Here is a 23829-nt window from a genome sequence, read left to right on the forward strand (position 1 = left end):
TATTTATAAATCACGTTGCTTTATTTAAATCAGCGGTAGGCAGTTATGCTATGAACAAAAACAAAGAAAAGAGGAAAAAAAAGCAACCAAAAATAAGATCCAGCTACAATAACTGCACTTGGCACTGGATGACCGTTTTGTCAAAAAAGAAAATTATACATACAGTTGTGTAAGTGCCTCCAATATACATATGAAAACCAAAAAAGGAAAACCTTAAATACCAGCTTTTATGTGGTCTCCATGACACCCAAATTGTTATTAATATTACAAATGTTCAACTCCCCCAACAAATCCCCACCCCTAATGACACCAGATCTCAAAAAATGTATCTTCACTGGAGCTGAGACTATGGAGAGTTCCTACTGGTCTCAGAATGACTTCCTCTCTAAACAGGTTACGTACGGTTCAGTACGCCCTTAACAACAAGCCCTAGGTCTGATGGATTGTTGAGCTCACAATGGTTAAGGATAGGCCCTGGGATAGAGATCCTAGACCTGTTGTTGGAGGGCAAACTAACCCAGACCTTAAAAAAAAACCAATGGACTCGTGTGTCCAACAGCCATGATGAGGATAACACGTCCTCACTCTTTATTTTGAGTAATGCACTGCAAAAGAAATACACAAATCCGTACAAATAACATGTCTGACAAAACAAAGGCAAAACCTCTTCTCCTCCAAAAGGAAAGCGCATCAGCAAAATGAATGTGAACACAAAACGTGACTCCAATTACAAGGCTGAGCAGTCCTCATTGGAATTGAATGCATGGCAAATATTTTGCCATCAGTGGAATGAAATGCCTTTTTAATTTATTTTATTTATTTTTATCGTGAGGGAAGGTCAACCGTTTCTTTTTGTCATCACCACATCCCCCTTACGACACACTGTTTGGATATGGGAGTCGGACAAGTGGGCAGGTGGACCCTGTGAGAAGGAGAAACATGCCCCATAAACCACCTGCCCTCTAACCCACCATCATCCCCTGACCTCTCAACATTACAACGACCTTAAATTAACCTCGGGGATAAACAGAGTGTGTACCCATTCGTTACGAGGGACTCAAGAGGAGCAAGCAATCCCCCTGCTGATTAAGACAAAAGACGAAGATAAGCAGAAGGGTGGATTTAAGAAGGGCAGCTTGCCTTTGATGGGGGCCCCTTTTGTACCCCGTGCCCACAACACAGGGGAATCCAACACCCCCTCTATAAATGAATCCCTAATAATAATTGACTTCACTATTGGGATCGTGTTTTGACAGAATAAGTTGGGCAACATGATTTAAACTATTCCCAGGAGACGCGTTGTTAGCACCTCATCTATCTCCTCCCACCTCCCCAACCCCACCAGTCTGTCCCAGCATGCCCTTGGAGTGAGAGTGAGCGAATCTGGGACAGGTGGTAAAAAAAGATGACCGCGTCAAGAAGATGAGGTGAGCGAAAGATGGATATCAAGTGGAGGACGTGGCGGAGGAGGAGGGCGGGAGAGAAGACCAGGGTTGCATCCCAAATTGCACCCTATTCCCTAGATAGTGCACTACTTTTAACCAGACCCCATAGGGTAGTGCACTAAGGGAATAGGGTGCCATTTCAGACTTAGCCCAGACATGTGCATCTTGGAGGGGGTTTATCTGACGGTGACCCCTAGCTTCTCCAGGACACGTATCCCCTTCTCCTGGTACTCCTCCCTCGTCAGCCAGAAGTTGTCCTTGTCCTTCATGATGTCGGCCAGCACGGCCCCACCCAGGAACACCATGTGCTTGCGGCGAGGGGGGTCCTCGATGCGGATCTTGAATTTCTGCACACGAGCAGGAAAGGAGAGACAGAATAGAAGATAAGGAGAAGGGAAGAGTGTGAGAAGGGAAAACAAGAGCATAAGGGGGGAAGAGGAGAAATAAGGAAAGGGGCAAAAGAAGAGGGAAAAATGTATGTTGGTGTCTGTTAACCTTAACTAAAAATAGGTGTAAAATCATCTAATAATTACATGAACTGAACCAGCAGGCCTGTCATTGAAAATGCTGAAATGGATATTGTAGCCAAATTGAGCAATCAGTGTGTAACGGAATGAATGAGGAACAATGAGACATTATATTTTTATTTTGTTGTCGAGCGCATGATTTAAACATGGTCCCATGACGAAAATAGTTCACTCTCAGTGTTTGAAGAAGCACATTGCTTGTGTTGTGTACACTATTTCAATTTAGGGCAACACCGCCACCTGGTGGCCGATGAAATTAATGCAGCGAGAAAATTGATTGTTAAATGTCTAAGTAGTTGATCCATCTGTTAAATGCCAAATATTGGACAGTAAAACCTGCACTAAAAACATCAACAATAAAATATGACATGTACTTGAAGCAAGCTACTTCAAAGTAAAGACAAATAGCGTTCGGTGTCTGTCCTCACCGAGAGCTTATCCACGTCTCCCTTCAGCACGCGTTCCAGGTAGAGCTGCTTGAGCTCACGCTCCAGTCGAGAGGGAAGGCCAGGGTACATGGTGGAGCCCCCCGACAGCACTATGTGTTTGTAGAACTCAGACCTGTGGAGAGAAGGAAAAAACATTTAGGGAGAAGACCTGGAGGAAGGAGAAGGAATGGAGAGAAATAACAAAGGTGAATAAGAATGGTGACATGGAGCTAGGAAAAGCGAACATTCTGCCACAATGTGTTTGTAGAATTCAGCCCTGAGGAGAGAAGGTGAGGATGTTTAGGGGAGAGAAAAGGGGATGTAGAGAATAGAAGAAAAAATACGATATGGAGAATGTTTTGTTGTCGTCATAATTCATCTAGGACTGACCATTTGGTCGACTGGTCGGTAGATATCTTGCTTGACCAGCAGCCTTTTAGTCGAGCAGAGTAGGAAAAAAAATCATGGTGTATAAGACACCCGTCTGATTCGTGCCTGTCTGAGTGGAATGATCCATTGTGGAGGCTGAAATTGTATACATTAGCGCGCTGCTGAATTAGCGCCTTTTCCTAGACCTGTTTCTATGGCGCAGCGGTCTAAGGCACTACAGACCCTGGTTCGATTCCAGGCTGTATCCCAACCGGCCGTGATTGGGAGTCCCATAGGGCGGCGCACAATTGGCCCAGCGTCGTTCGGGTTAGGGTTTGGCCATGGTAGGCCGTCATTGTAAATAAGAACTTGTTAACTGACTTGCCTAATTAAATAAAAGGTTAAATAAATAAAAACATTTGCAAAGTTAACCAGCATATTGATGTTGAGAACAATGGGGTGGAGGCAGCAGCGGAGTTAAGAGACGAGAAAACAGTCCTTATCTTAATTGTCAAAAAAAAAGTGAGGGAAAAACTTAAATTAGGTCTATAATCAATCGCCCAACTTAAAATGTGCCTGGCTTAGGGCCTCCCAGGTGGCGCAGTGGTCTAGGGCACTGCATCGCATCGCAGCGCTAGCTGTGCCACCAGAGACTCTGGGTTCGCGCCCAAGAGACTCTGGGTTCGCGCCCAGGCTCTGTCGCAGCCAGCCGCAACCGGCGTCCGGGTTAGGGAGGGTTTGGCCGGTAGGGATATCCTTGCACGCTAACCAAGGTCGCCAGGTGCACAGTGTTTCCTCCGACACATTGGTGTGGCTGGCTTCGGGGTTGGATGCACGCTGTGTTAAGAAGCAGTGTGGTTGTTAAGGTTGTGTATCGGGCTCTCTCCCAAGCCCGTACGGGAGTTGTAGCGATGAGACAAGATCGTAATTACTAACAATTGGATACCACGAAATTGGGGAGAAAAGGGGGTAAAATAAAAAATAAAAATTTTTAAAAGATGTGCCTGGCTTTAGAAATCATCCATACTGTTAAAGGTTTGGACACACCTACACCTTTTTTTTCATTATTTCTACATTATAGAATAGTTGCCTGCACTCATTGCCTGCATCCGTAATGGGTCTGCGGTCAAACGACCACCCCTCATCACTGTCAAACGCTAAAACAGTTCAGCGAGCAGGCCTTTCTAATCGACCTGGCCCGGGTATCCTGGAAGGATATTGACCTCATCCCGTCAGTAGAGGATGCCTGGTTATTCTTTAAAAGTGCCTTCCTCACCATCTTAAATAAACATGCCCCCATTCAAAAAAATGTAGAACCAGGAACCAGATATAGCCCTTGGTTCTCTCCAGACCTGACTGCCCTTGAACAGCACAAAAACATCCTGTTGCATTCTGCATTAGCGTCGAACAGCCCCCGCGATATGCAACTTTTCAGGGAAGTTAAGAACAAATATACACAGGCAGTTAGCAAAGCTAAGGCTAGCTTTTTCAAGCAGACATTTGCATCCTGTAGCACAAACTCAAAAAAGTTCTGGGACACTGTAAAGTCCAATGGAGAATAAGAACACCTCCTCCCAGCTGCCCACTGCACTGAGGCTAGGAAATACTGTCACCACCGATAAATCCACTATAATTAAGAATTTCAATAAGCATTTTTCTACGGCTGGCCATGCTTTCCACCTGGCTACCCCGATCAACAGCCCTCCACCCCACCCCACAACAGCAACTTGCCCAAGCCTCCCCCACTTCTCCTTCACCCAAATCCAGATAGCTGATGTTCTGAAAGAGCTGCAAAATCTGGACCCCTACAAATCAGCCGGGCTAGACAATCTGGACCCTCTCTAAAATTATCTGCCGAAATTGTTGTAACCCCTATTACTAACCTGTTCAACCTCTCATATTTTCTGAGACTCCCGTAGATTGGAAGGCTGCCGCAGTCATTCCCCTCTTCAAAAGGGGGAGACACTCTAGACCCAAACTGCTACAGACCGATATCTATTCTACCCTGCCTTTCTAAGGTCTCAACAGCCTTGGTTTCTCAAATGACTGCCTCGCCTGCTTCACCAACTACTTCTCAGAGAGTTCAGTGTGTCAAATTGGAGGGCCTGTTGTTCGGACCTCTGGCAGTCTCTATGGGGGTGCCACAGGGTTCAATTCTCGGGCCGACTCTTTTCTCTGTATACATCAATGATGTCGCTCTTGCTGCTAGTGATTATTTGATCCATCTACGCAGACGACACCATTCTGTATACCTCTGGACCTTCTTTGAGCACTGTGTTAACTAACCTCCAGAAGAGCTTCAATGCCGTACAACTCTCCTTCCGTAGCCTCCAACTGCTCTTAAATGCAAGTAAAACTAAATGCATGCTCTTCAACCCATCGCTGCCCTCACCTGTCCGCCCGTCCAGCATCACTACTCTGGACGGTTCTGACGTATTTGTAGTTGTCCACATATTCTAGGTGTCTGGTTAGACTGTAAACTCTCCTTCCAGACTCACATCAAACATCTCCAATCAAAAATGTTATCTAGAATCTGCTTTCTATTTCGCAACACAGCATCCTTCACTCATGCTGCCAAACATACCCTCATAAAACTGACCATCCCAGCGATCCGACTTCGGCGATGTCATTTACAAAATAGCCTCCAATACCCAACTCAACAAATTGGATGCAGTCTCTCACAGTGCCATCCGTTTTGTCACCAAAGTCCCATATACTACCCACCACTGCGACCTGTACGCCCTCGTTGGCTGGCCCTCGCTTCATACTCGTCGCCAAACCCACTGGCTCCAGGTCATCTACAAGTCTCTGCTAGGTAAAGCCCCGCCTTATCTCAGCTCACTGGTCACCATAGCAGCACCCACCCATAGCACGTGCTCCAGCAGGTATATCTCACTGGTCACCCCCAAAGCCAATTCTTCCTTTGGCCACCTCTCCTTCCAGTTCTATGCTGCCAATGACTGGAACAAACTGCAAACATTTCTAAAGCTGGAGACTCTTACTTCCTCACTAGCTTTAATCACCAGCTGTCAGAGCAGCTCACAGATCACTGCACCTGTACATTGCCCATCTGTAAATAGCCCATCCAATCTACCTCATCCCCATACTGTATTTATTTATCTTGCTCCTTTGCACCCCAGTATCTCTACTTGCACATTCATCTTCTGCACATTCTACCATTCTAGTGTTTAATTTCTATATTGTAATTACTTCGCCACCATGGCCTATTTATTGCCTTACCTCCCTTATCCTACCTCATTTGCACATGCTGTATATAGATTTTCCTACTGTATTATTGATTGTATGTTTGTTCATTCCATGTGTAACTGTGTTGTTGTATGTGTCGAACTGCTTTGCTTCATCTTGGCCAGGTCGCAGTTGCAAATGAGAACTTGTTCTCAACTAGACTACCTGGTTAAATAAAGGTGAAAAAAATATTTTTGACTATTTTCTACATTGTAGAATAATTGTGAAGACATCAAAACTATGACATAACATATGGAATCATGAAGTAACCAAAAAAGGTGTTAAACAAATCAAAATCTATTTTATAGTTGAGATTCTTTAAATAGCCACCCTTTGCCCTGATGACAGCTTTGCACACTTGGTATTATCTCAACCAGCTTCATGAGGTAGTCACCTGGAATGCTTTTCCAACAGTTCCCACATATGCTGAGCACTTGTTGGCTGCTTTTCCTTCACTCTGCGTTCCAATTCATCCCAACCATCTCAATAGGGTTGAGGTCGGGTGATTGTGGAGGCCAGGTCATCTGATGCCTCACTCCTTCTTAGTCGATTAGCCCTTACACAGCCTGGAGGTGTGTTTTGAAACATTTACCTGTTGCAGAAAGCTGTGGTAGCCATGTTGGTTAAGTGTGCCTTGAATTCTAAATAGAAATCAGACAGTGTCACCAGCAAAGCACCCCCACACATCCTCCTCCATGCTTCACGGTGGGAACCACACATGCGGAGATCATTTGTTCCCCTACTCTGCATCTCACAAAGACATGGTGGTTGGAACCAAAAATCTCAAATTTCCACAGGTCTAATGTCCATTGCTCATGTTTCTTGGCCCAAGCAAGTCTCTTCTTATTATTGGTGTCCTTCAGTTGTTTCTTTGCAGCAATCCGACGATGAAGGCCTGATTCATGCAGTCTCCTCTGAACAGTTGATATTGAGATGTGTCTGTTACTTGAACTCTGTGAATAATTCATTTGGGCTGCAATCTGAGGTGCAGTTAATTGCTCATTTCTGAGGCTGGTAACTAATGAACTCACCCTCTGCAGCAGAGGTAACTCGGTCTTCCTTTCCAGTGGCGGTCCTCATGACAGCCAGTTTCATCATTGCACTTGATGGTTTTTGCAACTGCACTTGAAGAAACGTTCAAAGTTCTTTAAATGTTACAGATTGACTGAGCGTCATGTCTTAAAGTAATGGACTGTTGTTTCTCTTGGCTTATTCGAGCTGTTCTTGCCACAATCTGGACTTGGTCTTTTACCAAATAGGGCTATCTTCTGTATACCACCCCTACCTTGTCACAACACAACTGATTGGCTCAAATGCATTCATAAATAAATTAGGCACATTTGGGCAGTCGTGACACAGCATTTTGAACAGAAATGCAATGGTTCATTGGATCAGTCTGAAACTTTGCACATACATTGCTGCCACCTAGTGGACAAAATCTAAATTGTGCCTTGGCTAGAATAATACATTATGACCTTTCGCTTGCATTTCAAAGATGGTACAAAAACATGTTTTTTTTTTTTACCAGATCTATGTGTTATTCTCCTAGATTCCTTTCACATTTCCACAAACTTCAAAGTGTTTCCTTTCAAATGGTACCAAGAATATTCATATCCTTGCTTCCAGCAGTTAGATTTGGGTATGTGATTTTATTTATTACTTTATTTGACCAGGAAGGGCTCACTGAGATTAAAATCTCTTTTTCAAGAGCGCCCTAGCCAAGATAGGCAGCACCAAGTCATTACAAAAAAATTACAGACAGACATGAAAAACTACAAGTAATCTAGTAAAACCCATTGAATTCACAAGAGTATAAAACAGCAAATTAAAAACATTGACAGGTCAGGGAATCAGCCTGAAAATCCTTCATCAGTGATTTAAAAACACCAATCGGGACAAGTTCTTCCATTTTAAAAGTATTTTGTAAGGTGTTCCAAGACTATGGCGCAGAGTACATAAAAGCCCTTTTACCAAATTCAGTTCGGACATTTGGAACAGTTAGCAGGATAAAGTCGAGCGAATGAAGAGAGTACCCACCACATTTCTGAACAATAAAAATGCACAAATAAAAAGGTAGTAAACCCCAAATGGCTTTGTAAATAAAAGTATACCAGTGACTGAGCCTACAAGTGACAAGAGGCCAGCCAACCCTGGTATACAAAGTGCAGTGGTGCATAAGGGTTTTGCAGTTTAAAATAAATCTCAAAGTGCCATGGTAAAGAGTGTCAATTGATCTCAAACACTGAGCGGAAGCATTCATATATAAAATATCCCCATAGTCTAGTAAAGGCATAAATGTGGCTGATACTAGCCTCCTTCTGGCTTCAAAATAAAAACAGGCCTTATTCCTAAAATAAAATCCCAATTTCAGCTTCAATTATTTTTGTAAGTTGTTGAATATGCAATTTAAAAGAGGCCGTCATCAATTAAAATTCCAAGATATTTATGAGGTTACAACCTCAATCTCCTTGCCCTGACAGGTAGTAATCGGTGAATGTATTTATTGCATTAGAAAACACCATTAGTCAGTATTGAGGATAAGATTAAATTGACATAAGGTATGTTGAACAGTATAAAAAGGTGAAAATGTTTAAAAAAGGGGGCCGATCCTTAAAAGGTTTTTAACGAGGAAAGAAATTCCACAAATTAACAAGGAACACCTGTTAATTGAAATGCATTCCAGTTGACTAGCTCATGAAGCTGGTTGAGAGAATGCTAAGAGTGTGCGAAGCTGTCATCAAGGCAAAGGGTGGCTTGAACAGACGACTCTTGGTTGACCAATATTTTTTTTTTGTCGGGGACAGCCCAGATTCCATCATAGCACTGCAGTGACAACTAGTGACTGACCTTTGAAGGGTTTTGGCTATGCAGTTCAACATCATCACTCTGCTCAAGAGCATCCACTCAAAGTCTAGAACGTAAACTAATGAAATGGCAAAAGGAGATGTGAAAGGGAAGGATAGAGGTTTGGAAATTACTAGGTCTCTCACTAGTAAGTAGGGGGAGTCTGTCATGGAGTTACCTGGTGTCGATGTCTGCTGCATTGATGGTGTTGAAGAGGAGCTCTGCCACCCCGACTCCCTCCACGTTGATGAGGTGGGGCTGGAACAGAGCCTCAGGGGCCTCGAACCGCTCCCCTCCCACCTTGATCATCCTGCCGTCGGGGAGCTGGGGACACAGAAAGGGGAACAACATTCACACATCGGAAAGCATTTAGTTGACATCGAGACAGGACTGATGGCTTTCTTCTGCTAGAACACTGCTAGGGAAATATGAAGGCAATGCTTGGCTAGAGATGGACAATATACAATGTTTGGAACTGGCAACATTAAGAGTCTTTCTCTCTCTGGTCAGATGGAGCCGGCTGACAGACAGTAGGCCTTTTACAGAGCGTGGCGGAACACTATGTGGGAGGGAGCATAAAGGGCCCATTGACGGCTCCAGTCTGGAGTCCAGAGGAGGAAACAGACACCAGGTCAGCACGTGGCGTGGGAGTCTGGGTCGTACAGGAAATGATGTCACGCCCATGGATGGGGAGGGAGAGTCGTTTCTTCAACGGTACAGTAGTGCCCTTGTTCCATTCTATGTCCTCCACCTCTCCCTCTCTCTCCAGGATTTGGGCAAGGAAACAGGGAGGTGCGCCGCCGCCCGCCACACACATGGAAAATTCCGTCCACTCCCTCTACATCACAGGGACTCGCGGTTCCTTCGTGGTTCACCGCCAACCCCTACCGGCCATCAAACCCGATTTGTGCAAAGTAACCTGGGGACATCCAGAGCTTGGTTCAAGAGCTCCTCCCACACTAAATATGTCTCCTACTGTTCTAAAATTATAACCTGATCTCCATGATACATTATGTCCACAAGGAGGCAGTGTTACCATATAGCCAGGCCTCAAATACAGATAAAGTCTATTATTCTCAGTGTAAAATGGTGTCACCCTTACCAGGCAAGACTAAGGAGAATATGATGCAGTGTTTGGGGTGATGAGTTATATATAAAAAGTAATCCGTTACATAATCAGATTACTTTTGTAAGTAACTTGTAGCTTTTTAAAAATCGGGTAATATTATTACAGTTACACTGTCAAACAATGTGTGCATTACTTCCAGAATCATCTCTCTACCGGGCGCGTGTTTCCCATGATCCGATCTCAAATTGGAGAAATGTCATGGCAGCTGCTGTCCATAGAAATATATAGAGGGTGCACCTCTGATATTTGCCTTTGATCACTTCTATGATAGAAAAGCCTATAGAGGTTTTCCTGTCTAGTGACAAACATGCCTTCTATACATCTCTATGTACTAGCGGCTCGAGAGAAAGATTTTTGAATGAAAAGATAGGAAATCTGTACAGATGTTTGGCTTACCATATATAGCTCAGCACTTGTCGACTAGCACAGGAAAGCAGCGCCACAGATGAAAGGAGTAACTAGCGATCAAACCTGAGTTAGTAAGTAGCCCATCTTTGGTAGAGCGCACAAGGCTCACCTTGCGCCATCCGACACTCAAGCAAACAATTCGATTTTTAAGGTTGTACTACCTAAACTTGTACAATAAGAACTGGAAGTGTAGGACTCGACCAGGATAATGACCATGTAGGACTGTGTTACTGACCGTGTAGGACTCAACCAGCACGGTGGTCTCCAGCGCCAGCTTCTGCTCCTGCTCGATGTTGTAGCCCACGTAGCACAGCTTCTCCTTCATCATGCGCACCGTCTCAAAGTCCGCCGAGTGGTTGAAGGCGTAGCCCCTCAGCAACAGCAGCTGGATAAAGGTCAGAGGTAAGGGACGTGGTTGGTTGGTTTGCAGATATCTCAGTTGTAAAGGACTGAAAAACTCATTTAAAAAGACTCTAATACTCTTTAAATCGTCACCTTTCTTAAAAATCACAAATCTTAACATGAAATAATGAACAGGTGTGGTTTACAGTCGACTGCTTTCCACTAGCAAGTCATCAGACATAGTCATGAGGGAATCACCCCCTAGTTAGTTCCTCCTAGGCTCTTGCGTAGATTTGAAAGAATTAGGCTATATAGTTACAAATATATATGGTAGTAGCTCCAACGGGCAAGGCTCAATATCCATCATAGTGCGTTATTCAGTCTTCTCATATCTACACATGCCTCGGGGCTAGGAGTGGTTTCTGGACAGGACATTCTAAGACAGTCACGTGTGGGGAACGAGGGTGCACCTTGATGAGGTAGCGCGTGATGTCTCGTCCTGCAATGTCCAGGCGTCTGGTCAGATGGGGCAGGGAGAAGCCTTCGTACACGGGGCAGATGTGGGTGACGCCATCACCAGAGTCCACCACCACGCCCGTCAGGAGACCTACATTTTTTTTTTACAAAAAAACACAGCAGTGCCAACAGAATAGGGCCAGTGAGAAAACACATCCATCGTTTCCAAAGCCCATATCAACATTATAGACCATTTCCGTCATTACTCGTTTGAAATGTAAAGCTTTTTATTCATTGTTATTACCGATTTCTTGGTGTCAAGAGTTTTCCATCATAATACTGTATATTGGTTCAATATCAAATAAATGCTTAGGCCAATGACAGTAGAGAACAACAAGAAGTGTACAGCTACGTATTCAACTACGTGCTGCTGCATATTCAACTCTCGTCCTGCCACTGAAAGCGTCACACATTAGCACAGCCTGTTTCATCCCTCATTCCACAGTTGTGCTTATTTTTTTACCAGAGAAAGACCTCGATGTTAGAAATACAAATCAGTACAGTACAAATGGAAGCACTTTATTTTACGATACTAGCTATTTACTACGGTAGGAAAGGATGTGGTATCAATGGGTACTTTCTGGTACTTACTTCAAATAACTGGTAACTATCTGGTACCAAATCAATTGTTTTAATTTGTTTCTCAAAGAAACAAACAAGAAACTCATTAGGTTATTAACTAATAACCATTTAAAAATGTAAAGTAAATATCTGGTACTTTCTGTACCGGAAAATAAAGTAGTCCAAAAGTCCAAAATAATTGTTGCTACCATGGTAGAAACGTAGCCAAAGCAAATTACCAGGTATAATCTCCTACATTCCTCAATGTGTTCTGAAAGGTACTTTAAATTGCAATTCATTGGAGTGAAATCTGAGGTACCCAGTGTTCTTCACTGGTTTTGGGTGTCCTAGCTTCCTTCTAGTGGCCTTGTTTTGTTTTAAAGAACCTACCTTGAGCATAGAGTGTGAGCACAGCTTGGATGGCTATGTAAACCCCAGAGAACTGGTACGTCTCAAACATCACCTAGGAAAGAGGTGGGGAGTGCGAGAGCATGTCACTGGAATGTGTAGTTACTGCAACAACAGAAAATCTGCATTTATAGTTAATTTGTATTAGCAAGATGCTAAGTTGCTGTTTAACTTTGTTTTTGCATTTGGCAATGCTAGGAAAACCGCAACAAATCTAACCTCAACTTCCACTCAAAGGAATAGACCTCCATATCCATAAACCTGAAGTTTAAATGGGTGAAAAGGACTTATTCTCAAAGAACTTAGCCATGGCTGGCCCCCACACAGAGGACAGCCTGAATCATTAATAACAGTGGCTCTGACTGACTCCCACTGAGGAGCTGTCGCCAAGCAGCAGATCTGGGTTCAAATAGCATTTCAAGTCTTTCAAATACTTCAGCTGTGGTTGATTGACCTGGCCTTGCACAATGGAAGCAATGGAGTAGTCCCAAAAATGCAATGTCCACCCATGTGAAACTCCAGACAGGCTCAATCAAACTCAAACTCAATCAAATACTCGTTGAAACCAGGTCTGCCAGGCAGTGTTGCTGCCTTAGTCACAATGACTGACAAGTTGCAACTCCAAGATAAACCTCCTTATCGGGAGCACTACTGCCTCCTCGGCACAGAGCATCACTGTTATGACTGATGAATCATTTAAGATCCACAATGGAACCGTATAAAAGGCCTTACAAGAGATCTCCTCCAGCCGTTCCGGGTACACTCCAGAATACACACTTTCAAAACTAAAGCATGTTAATGAAATTGTCCTCTGACAACATATTTAGTAGTTGTGGGTTAACAAAAAGAAACACTTTTAAAAAATGTATACGCACCTCAATGATCTTCTCGCGGTTCTTGGTTGGGTTCATAGGCGGCTCGGTGAGCAGGATCTTGCAGTTGCGCGAGTCGATGTTGAGCTTCTCGGGACCAAAGGTGTAGTCCCACAGGTGCTTCATGTCATCCCAGTTCCTCACGATGCCGTTCTCCATGGGGTAGTTCACCTCCAGCATGGAGCGCAGCTCGCTCGCCTCATCCCCCACCATCAGGTCCTGGGGAGGGAGGGGATAAGGATCAGAGTTTCTCAGACTAGGGTCAAAACCAGGACGTGACTTTTTATAATGAACCCACCGTTTAGGAGGGACCCCAATAGTGCAGTAGCCACTGAATATTACTGCATAGAAAAGTTGCAGTGTCCACCACCCAAGTCATTGACGTACCACAGCAACAAACCGACTGTCACAGTGTCAATGCCGACTGACCACAGCTATACAAAAAAAATTGAGGACGGAAAGCTCTGGGTAAGAAGGTAACAACGTCCCAAAAGGACATCCACCATCTTAAAATGCTCTACAGAACAAACTTAAAGCACTTCCCTAAAAGGACATTTGCATGCCACAATAAAAAAAGTAAAACATCAGTTATTATAGTTGCAGTCAACATCTAGTCATTCTGCGGGCATGTTGCTTTTAGTGATCTGACGATACTTTCAGCCCTGCTCCAGAGAACAGGCGGTAGATAAGGCAACATTAGATAAAGATTCCAGCCATACAGTCAGAGCACACTGTTAGTAGAACGGAATCCATTTTATTTATTTATTTATTTTTTATTTTATTTCACCTTTATTTAACCAGGTAGGCTAGTTGAGAACAAGTTCTCATTTGCAACTGCGACCTGGCCAAGATAAAGCATAGCAGTGTGAGCATACAACAAAGAGTTACACATGGAGTAAACAATTAACAAGTCAATAACACAGTAGAAAACAAAGGGGGGGGGTCTATATACAATGTGTGCAAAAGGCATGAGGAGGTAGGCAAATAATTACAATTTTGCAGATTAACACTGGAGTGATAAATGATCAGATGGTCATGTACAGGTAGAGATATTGGTGTGCAAAAGAGCAGAAAAGTAAATAAATAAAAACAGTATGGGGATGAGGTAGGTGAAAATGGGTGGGCTATTTACCAATAGACTATGTACATTTGGTTAATTGGGATGCAGATCCTATTGAAAATGTCTAGAACCTATAGTATAGGCACTCAGAATAGGCTTGACTGTCTACCGACCAACAAACAAGTCACTCGTAATGGCAGAGAACTACATTGGTAAACTCATGCTCAGTGTGGTAGTTATGAGGCTTGCAAGTTTCTTTTAACATGAGAAGCTACAGCAGACAACATGTTCCCCTTCTCATGATGATCTCTCTACTATTGATATCAATCCAAAATTAAATCTAGAATCAGCTTCCTATTTCGCAAGAAAGCCTCCTTCACTCATGCTGCCAAACATACCCTCGTAAAACTGACTATCCTGCCGATGCTGGACTTCGGCAATGTCATTTACAAAATAGCCTTCAACACCACTCAGCAAATTGGAAGCAGTCTATCACAGTGCCATCTGTTTTGTCACCAAAGCCCCATATACAGTTTAAGTCAGAAGTTTACATACACCTTAGCCAAATACATTTAAACTCAGTTTCACAATTCCTGACATTTAATCCTAGTAAAATTCCCCTGTCTTAGGTCAGTTAGGACACCACTTTATTTTAAGAATGTGAAATGTCAGAATAATAGCAGAGAAAATTATTTCTTTCATCACATTCCCAGTGGGTCAGAAGTTTACATACACTCAATTAGTATTTGGTAGCATTGCCTTTAAATTGTTTAACTTTGGTCAAATGTTTCAGGTAGCCTTCCACAAGCTTCCCACAATAAGTAAGGTGAATTTTGGCCCATTCCTCCTGACAGAGCTGGTGTAATTGAGTCAGGTTTGTAGGCCTCCTTGCACACACACGCTTTTTCAGTTCTGCTCACAAATTTTCTATGAGATTGAGGTCAGGGCTTTGTGATGGCCACTCCAATACCTTGACTTTGTTGCCCTTAAGCCATTTTGCCACAACTTTGGAAGTATGCTTGGGGTATTTGGAAGACCCATTTGCAACCAAGCTTTAACTTCCTGACTGATGTCTTGAGATGTTGTTTCAATATATCCACATAATTTTCCTGCCTCATGATGCCATTTATTTTGTGAAGTGCACCAGTCCCTCCTGCAGCAAAGCACCCCCAAAAACATGCTGCCGCCCCCACGCTTCACGGTTGGGATGGTGTTCTTCGGCTTGCAAGCCTCCCCCTCTTTCCTCCAAACATAACGATGGTAATTATGGCCCAACAGTTCTATTTTTATTTCATCAGACCAGAGGACATGTCTCCAAAAAGTACAATCTTTGTCCCCATGTGCAGTTGCAAACTGTAGTCTAGCTTTTTTTAATCGCGGTTTTGGAGCAGTGGCTTCTTCCTTACTGAGTGGCCTTTCAGGTTATGTCGAAGTAGGACTCGTTTTACTGTGGAGGTAGATACTTTTATACCCATTTCCTCCAGCATCTTCACAAGGTCCTTTGCTGTTCTGGGATTGATTTGCACTTTCCGCACCAAAGTACGTTCATCTCTAGGAGACAGAACGCGTCTCCTTCCTGAGCGGTATGATGGCTGTGTGGTCCCATTGTGTTTATACTTGCGTACTATTGTTTGTACAGATGAATATGGTACCTTCAGGCATTTGGAAATTGCTCCCAAGGATGAACCAGACTTGGAGGTCAACAATACATTTTCTGAGGTCTTTGCTGATTTCCTTTCATTATCCCATGATGTCAAGCAAAGAGGCACTGAGTTTGAAGGTAGGCCTTGAAATACATCTACTGGTACACCTCCAATTGACTCAAATTATGTTAATAGCCTATCAGAAGCTTCTAAAGCCATTACATCATTTTCTGGAATTGTCCAAGCTGTTTAAAGGCACACTTTGGACCCACTGGTATTGTGATAGTGAAATAATCTGTAAACAATTGTTGGAAAAATTACTTGTGTCATGCAAAGTAGATGTCCTAACCAACTTGCCAAAACTATAGTTTGTTAACAAGAAATTTGTGGAGTGGTTGAAAACGAGTTTAAATGACTCCAACCTAAGTGTATGTAAACTTCCGACTTCAACTGTACTACCCACCATTGTGACCTGTATGCTCTTGTTGGCTGGTCCTCGATACATATTCGTCGCCAAACCCACTAGTTCCAGGTCATCTATAAGTCTTTGCTAGGTAAAGCTCCGCCTTATCTCAGCTCACTGGTCACCATAGCAACACCCACCCGTAGCACCGCTCCAGCAGGTATATTTCACTGGTCATCCCCAAAGCAAACACATTTTGGCCGCCTTTCCTTCCAGTACTCTGCTGCCAATGACTGGAACGAATTGCAAAAATCATTGAAGTTGGAGACTTATATTTCCCTCACTGACTTCAAGCATTGGCTGTCAGAGCAGCTTACCGATCGCTGCAGCTGTACACAGCCCATCTGTAAATAGCCCATCCAACCAACTATCTACCTCATCCCATATTTGTTTTTTTTCTGCTCTTTTGCACACCAGTATTTCTACTTGCACATCCTCATCTGCACATCTATCACTCCAGTGTTAATTGCTAAATTGTAATTACTTCGCCACTATGGCCTATTTATTGCCTTACCTCCTTACTTCATTCACACACACTGTATACAGATCTTCTATTGTGTTAATGACTGTACATTTGTTTATCCCATGTGTAGCAGCAGCAGGTAGCCTAGCGGTTAGAGCGTTGGACTAGTAACCGGAAGGTTGCTAGATTGAATCCCCGAGCTGACAAGCTAAAAAATGTGTTGTTATGCTCCTGAACAAGGCAGTTAACCCACTGTTCCTAGGGTGTCATTGTAAATAAGAATTTGTTCTTAACTGAATTGCTTAGTTAAATTAAATAAAAAAATAACTTGTTTTTGTCTCACTGCTTTGCTTTAGCTTGGCCAGATCGCAGTTGTAAATTAGAACTTGTTCACAACTGGCCTACCTGGTTAAATAAAAGTGAAACAAAAAATTGCTATTTCCTTCTGCAACTGCTTGTATGTACACAAGACCATGAATGTCTGTCAGTGTTCAGACCACTGTATTTAACATGTTGATTTGTAAAAAAAACACAAAAAAACAAGGAGTAAAACAGTTTGTAAGGTAAGCCAGAACACCATTTCATCACAGAAAACCGGGGAAAGAGTAGTAGAGAGGGAATGAGGAAGCAATGCCAAACAATTGACAGAAAAAGAAAAGGACCATTCTTGTCGGAGAGATGACGAGTGCAGCCATTTCATTGTCCGAGCAGACAGCAGGGGCCTATGAAACTGCAAACATACACACTTACCATCTTTACGTTATTCTACCTCAACAGGAAAAAAGGAGGAGAGGTGGGAGGAAGAGAGGGATGAAGCAGAGGGTCAGAAGATAGAACAGAGAGAGAGGAGGACAGAGGAGCCAAGGACTGAGGTGAATCAGTGTGTGTCCTACAAAAACCACCCATCCTCTCATATAATGCTGCAATGTTATCAAAGGTGATTGTTAATGTGTAACGCCTTGATAGCAAGACTAGGTGCGACATCTAGGCTAAATCAACAAATCATGCCCTACATCCCAAAAGGAATCCTATTCCCTATGCAGTGCACTACTTTTGATCAGGGCCCATAGGGTTAAAAGTAACTATGTAGGGCATAGGGTGCCATTTGGGACTCAGCCAGCAATGGTAAATATTAGCCTATTGTTTCCCATAGGGAACAGTGTGTTGGATTGTTGGATTTCCAGAGGACACTCAATGGAAGAAATAGTTTTTTTAAACTCTCCAATACTGTGAAAAACTCAACTCAAACAGCCGGTTTCCCAAACACAGATTAAGGCTAGTCCTGGAATAAAGCACTGTCAACTAAGAATCTCCATTGAAATAGCTTCTTTATCCAGGATAAGTGTTAGGACAATTGCTCCAACAAGTACACAGTGGAGAGACTAAGCAAAATGTAATCTAACATAAAGTAGTGTAAATCAAAAAATGTGCTCCATTTTCCCGCTAGGTCTACATGTTCTGAAAAAGAAAAACTTAAAAACTAGTGGGGCGGCAGGTAGCCTAGTGGGGCGGCAGGTAGCCTAGTGGGGCGGCAGGTAGCCTAGCAGTTAGAGCGTTGGACTCTTAACCGAAAGGTTGCAAGATCGAACCCCCGAGCTGACAAGGTAAAAATCTGTCATTCTGCCCCTGAACAAGGCAGTTAACCCACTGTTCCTAGGCCGTCAATGAAAATAAGAATGTTCTTAACTGACTTGCCTAGTTAAATAAAAAGGTAAAATTATTTAAAATAAAATAACCAAAAAGGTTGCTGGTTTGAATCCAAGCCGGCAAGGTAGAAAAAAAAACTTCAGTTTGGCCCTTGAGCAAGGCCAAGGTCACCCCCTCGATGACGTCGATTAAGCCAGCCCCCCCCCCTCTCTGATTCAGAGGGGGTTGGGTTAAAAGTGGAAAACAACACATTCAATTGTGCAATCCCCTTTCCCCAGATGATAGGTACAAATGACAAAACAGGACCCATTTTACAAAGTACTCTGTATTACACTCAACCCAGATACTAATACCCATTTCAGACAGAATTCACAGTATGTTACTCGTCAAAAAAATTATGCAATATTTATATGACCCCCTTCGAAACAGGTTATTACCACTTTCTTGAGTAAATACTAAGAGACATATTTTTGTCTAGATATCAAAGGGATTTAACACTCATGTGAAGTAAACAAGTGAGGTTACCTTGATCTCAATGTTTCCCACTTTAGCTGTGGAGCGAATGATTGGCCTGCCAACCAATGCAGGGAAAATGTGCTCTGGGAAGTTGGAGCCTGCATAGCCACACTTCACAAACTAGGATTAAAGGGAGAGACAAAGGGCACGGTCAGTGACAAACATTATTTTTGGTAAATAACATAGGACATAAATACATTTTCATAGCACACAGAATGACAAAATTAATAGAGATTAATAATAGCCCTATAGCAAAATACTAGAAATTGGATCAAAGCATTTAGCCCAGACTCCTTTAAAAGAAAACCTTGTAGTCCATTAACTCTGACATAACCTGATCGATAACCTGATCGATAATGCAGTAATGTACTCGTCTTGTTTATTAGGCAGAAGTTAGAGCCTTCTCTACTTTCTGAGTCACATGGTGCTGTTTGAGTTGCCACTAGGTACAGATTTAGAATCAGCTTGCCCTGACCAAAACCTAACCATTAGTGGGGGAAATGCACAACTGACAAAATACCAGCCCCAGCAACCCCAGCAACCTCAGCCCCACCCTACGTTGTTTGTGAACACTCTCAGAGGGGTTACAGAGAAAGTTACAGCATTGGTAGTGTTATCATCCTACAATCACTACCTGACGTGCAGCATGCTTAGGAAGTTACGTAGACAACCTATGCGGATAATTTCATTCAAACCTGTTAGGTTGTACTGTGCGTTTGCTTCGAGGAATAGCCTAGCGCTTGAATCGATACGAGCGCTTTTCCCATGCATGTTTAAAATCCATTGGGCTTTCTTTGGGCCTACATAACGATTAATGACAATCGTCCTTCTTTCACCTACGTTACATCACTAACCACATCTCATTCTCAACCGTCCGGTAAGAAGAATAAAATAAGTGTATGACATGCATCATCAAGTAGACAACACATCATCAGCTCAGAGAGGAAGAGGTTACTCAAAGACAATTATAAAAACAGGAGGTAGGCTAGTGTACAGCATATCCCATTTTATTCACAGTGTGAAAACAAAGGCTGTAAGCAGCGTAGTTTCTTTGCGGTAGGTAGCTGGAGAGAGACTGAGTCAGCTAACCACTGAATGGAACATAAACCAAATAAACAGCATAAATAGATAGTATTTAGCCAGATAATACATTCATCCAAGGTAAAATGTTGGGGGTGAAAAAGAAATTAAATTTCAATGTATTTGTCAATTTTAACCGGATGACTCATGTTTGCAAACATATTTTACAAGAGAGTGGCAATAGATCTGATAACTCCTTACATGGAAGAATGGTTTCTGACTTCCTCACTTTACAAGAATGATGCATGCGCAGTATCTACTGCTCGAGACAAGTTTAGTTGCTTAAATCGCCTTGGTCAACAGTTGGTAGCAATACTTTAATTGTGATACTTGTTTGTTGCTGCCTGGTTTAGTAAAACTATATGTGCAAATCCTCATCCATTTACGCAACAGACAATGCAACAATGTAGCAGTGTAAAATACTTGTTACAAGTTCAAAGAAGTTTCGGTGAGGGTGGGAATACAGATAGATGCTGGATCATCGTTCTTTGTGAACACCAAATAGTATCTAAAAATTTGGAGTTACTGAATAAAACGCAATAGAGCACGTCATTTCCTTGCAATTAACAATGACGCTGGCAACTTCTTACAGAGAGCCTTGTTAGTTTGAGCTAACAATCAAATTGAAGCAAGGGATGGAAATGTAGGGTAATGATGTCTGACGAAGAAATACAAGATATAGCTACATGTGGCCGAACACGATATGTAAGCGTTCTCTGGAGCAAGCTATGAAACAATAAGACTGATTTGTAACGTTGAATGCTAGCTATCGAGCTTTGCTGGCCAGCCACCGAACTAGCTCGAGACGATTCGAGTTCGCAATGTCAGCCGAAAGCTGCGATAACAATACTTAAGGCTACTCCCACTGATTCACGAATTCGAGGAAACAATCGGTACTCTAAACTATCCACCGACCGGTGTTAACCTTGCCACCTCTAATTGACAGATGCACCAACCTCAGTGAATGCATAACTAATTGACAAGCTGACAGATACATTCACCCAGACCGTGGCTACACAACAAGCTAGCAATGAAACGAGCTACTTCCTGTTCCTCCCCATCTCGTCGCCTCTGCCAAAATGCACAGCACAAAAGCCGGGACGCTCATAATTTGACCATAGAACACGGTCTGTTTGTAAACTTACCCCGGTCCCATTGTCGCAAACCACCACTTTTCTTCCCTGGCTGTCCATTTTCTCGGAATACAGAAACCAGCAGCCCTCCTTTGCACAACTTTCTTCGGCAAGGCGGAAACCACCACCCCGGCTCTAGCAAAGGGCTTCTTCCGGAATGTATGACACATGCCCATATAATTTACACACCTATCAGGGTAGAGATAGCAAAGAAATTCAGCCAATAACATATGGCAACGCCTTTCCATACACCTTTCTATTCGACAATCACAATGATTGACAGTGTCGTGTCAATCAGAATGTTGAAATATCCGTAATGCAAGCTTTATCAATACATTTAGGTGGAGGCCTGGTGGGCCTACGCCGAAAACAGTTAAGTTGATCGATCTATGTCGAGGGAGGAGCAGATTTTTTTCTTATATGACAATGAAATATTCTTATGATTACTGTAAAATGTGTTGGCACCTTCAATTCTTGCACATTTTCTCAGAAAAATAATATTTCAACCATAAAGAATGATAGAGGCCTCTAGTGGCCAACTTCATTAGCTGATCCACATCACCAACAAACTATCATGGTCCAAACACACTAAGACAGTTGTGAAGAGGGCACAACAAAGCCTATTCCCCCTCAGGAGACTGAAACGATTTGGCATGGGTCCTCAGATCCTCAAAGGGTTCTAGAGCTACACTGATTGCATCACTGCCTGGTATGGCAACTGCTCGGCCTCCGACCGCATGGCACTACAGATGGTAGTGCGTACGGCCCAGTACATCACTGGGGCCAAGCTTCCTGCCATCCAGGACCTCTATATCAGGCGGTGTCAAAGGAAGGCCCTACAAATTGTCAAAGACTCCAGACACCCTAGTCATAGACTGTTCTCTCTAATACCACACGGCAATCAGTACCGGAGCGCCAAGTCGAGGTCCAAAAGGCTTCTTAACAGCTTCTGCCCCCAAGCCATAAGACTCCTGAACAGCTAATCAAAGAGCTAACCAGACCCCTCTTTTACACTGCTGCTACTCTCGGTTTGTAATCTGTGCATAGTCACTTTAACTCTACCTACATAAACATGTTACCTCAAGTAACCGGTACCCCCTGCATTTAGCCTCGCTTGTTATTTTTTCTTAACTTCCTAAAGCATTGTTGGTTAAGGGCTTGTAAGTAAGCATTCGGCACATGTGATAAATAACAATGTGTTTGATCCCTCCTGGTGACCAATGGCAACCCGTCATTCAGGGCAGGTGACCTGTTTTGAGCCCGACATTTTTGGAAAAATAACAGGCTTGCCTATTTTGCATGCTATTTTGGCATTAATACTTGTCACAAATCAGTTTGCAAACAATGTAAAAAAAATACATTAGCATTCAAAAGTTTGGGGTCACTTAGGACATTTTTTGTCCATTAAAATAACATAAAATTGATCAGAAATACAGTATAGACATTGTTAATGTTGTAACTGACTATTGTAGCTGGAAACGGCAGATTTTTAAATGGAATATCTACATAGGCGTACAGAGGCCCATTATCAGCAACAATCACTCCTGTGTTCCAATGGCACATTGTGTTAGCTAATCCAAGTTTATAATTTTAAAAAGGATAATTGATCATTAGAAAACCATTTGCAATTATGTTAGCACAGCTGAAAACTGTTGTTCTGATTAAAGCAGTAATAAAACTGTCCTTCTTTAGACTAGTTGAGTATTTGGAGCATCAGCATTTGTGCGTTTGATTACAGGCTCAAAATGGCCAGAAACAAAGCTCTTTCGGAAACTCATCCGTCTATTCTTGTTCTGAGAAATTAAGGCTATTCCATGCGAGAAATTGCCAAGAAACTGAAGATCTCGTACAAAGCTGTGTACTACTCCCTTCAGAGAACAGCACAAACTGGCCCTAACCAGAATAGAAAGAGTGGGAGGCCCCGGTGCACAACTGAGCAAGAGGACAAGTACATTAGTGTCTAGTTTGAGAAACAAATGCCTCACAAGTTCCTCTGTCCAGTGTCTGTGTTCTTTTACCCCTCTCTTTTTTTTATTGGCCAGTCTGAGATATAGCTTTTTATTTGCAACTCTGCCTAGAAGGCCAGCATCCCGGAGTCACCTCTTCACTGTTGACGTTGAGACTGGTGTTTTGCGGGTACTATTTAATGAAGCTGCCAGTTGAGGACTTGTGAGGCGGCTGTTTCTCAAACTAGACACTAATGTACTTGTCATCTTGCTCGTATATATATATATTTAATCAGCCGTTTCCAGCTACAATAGTCATTTACAACATTAACAATGCCTACACTGTATTTCTGATTTCTTTCAAAAACAAGGACATCTAAGTGACCCCAAACTTTTGAACGGTAGTGTATATCATTGAGTTAATAAAGCCGCATACAAACATGGTCTCTTTTTTGTTTTCTTGAGTAAGGCAGCTCCAAAATGCAGGTGTTTCAGCCCAGCGCTTTTGGCGGAGGTGGAACAAGCCAGCGGAAAATATGGGGCGTTGCGCCGTGATTGGCTCAGTGTTCTGTCACTCATGGGTAAACTACGTCACGGCAAAGTCTAAAGGGAGAACTCGAAAATTCTAGCTCTTTGGGTGGGGATATAGAGATACATTAGAAGTGTACATTCAAGAAGGCTCAAGGTCATTGGCCACAGATAAAATTACGTAAAATCACAGTATATGTACAGTAGCTTTGATTGGACTTATCTTGTCAACATCATACTTTCAAAATCTTCGCT

At 42.8% G+C, this 23829-nt stretch overlaps 1 protein-coding gene across 1 annotated transcript; it reads right to left on the bottom strand.

Moving 5' to 3' along the window:
- On the bottom strand, window positions 1-21258 carry LOC109889745 (actin-related protein 2-A-like). The gene is made up of 9 exons (XM_020481411.2): window positions 21113-21258; window positions 18897-19007; window positions 13099-13314; window positions 12206-12278; window positions 11209-11345; window positions 10632-10781; window positions 9038-9183; window positions 2401-2533; window positions 1-1792 (listed from the first exon to the last, which is right to left on the bottom strand). The coding sequence occupies exons 1-9, from the start codon at window positions 21158-21160 to the stop codon at window positions 1622-1624; spliced, it is 1185 nt and encodes a 394-aa protein (XP_020337000.1). The 5' UTR covers window positions 21161-21258; the 3' UTR covers window positions 1-1621.
- Between the last annotated feature and the right edge of the window lie 2571 nt (window positions 21259-23829).

This window comes from Oncorhynchus kisutch, linkage group LG1, assembly GCF_002021735.2.
Source record: "Oncorhynchus kisutch isolate 150728-3 linkage group LG1, Okis_V2, whole genome shotgun sequence".
NCBI classification, from domain to species: Eukaryota; Metazoa; Chordata; class Actinopteri; order Salmoniformes; family Salmonidae; genus Oncorhynchus; species Oncorhynchus kisutch.

Coding starts and splice junctions, on each gene's coding strand:
- LOC109889745 (XM_020481411.2), bottom strand. CDS start 21,160: ATGGACAGCCAGGGAAGAAAAGTGGTGGTTTGCGACAATGGGACCGGG. Junction 19,008..21,112: donor TTTGCGACAATGGGACCGGG/GTAAGTTTACAA, acceptor CTTTAATCCTAG/TTTGTGAAGTGTGGCTATGC. Junction 1,793..2,400: donor GAGACGTGGATAAGCTCTCG/GTGAGGACAGAC, acceptor GCTCGTGTGCAG/AAATTCAAGATCCGCATCGA.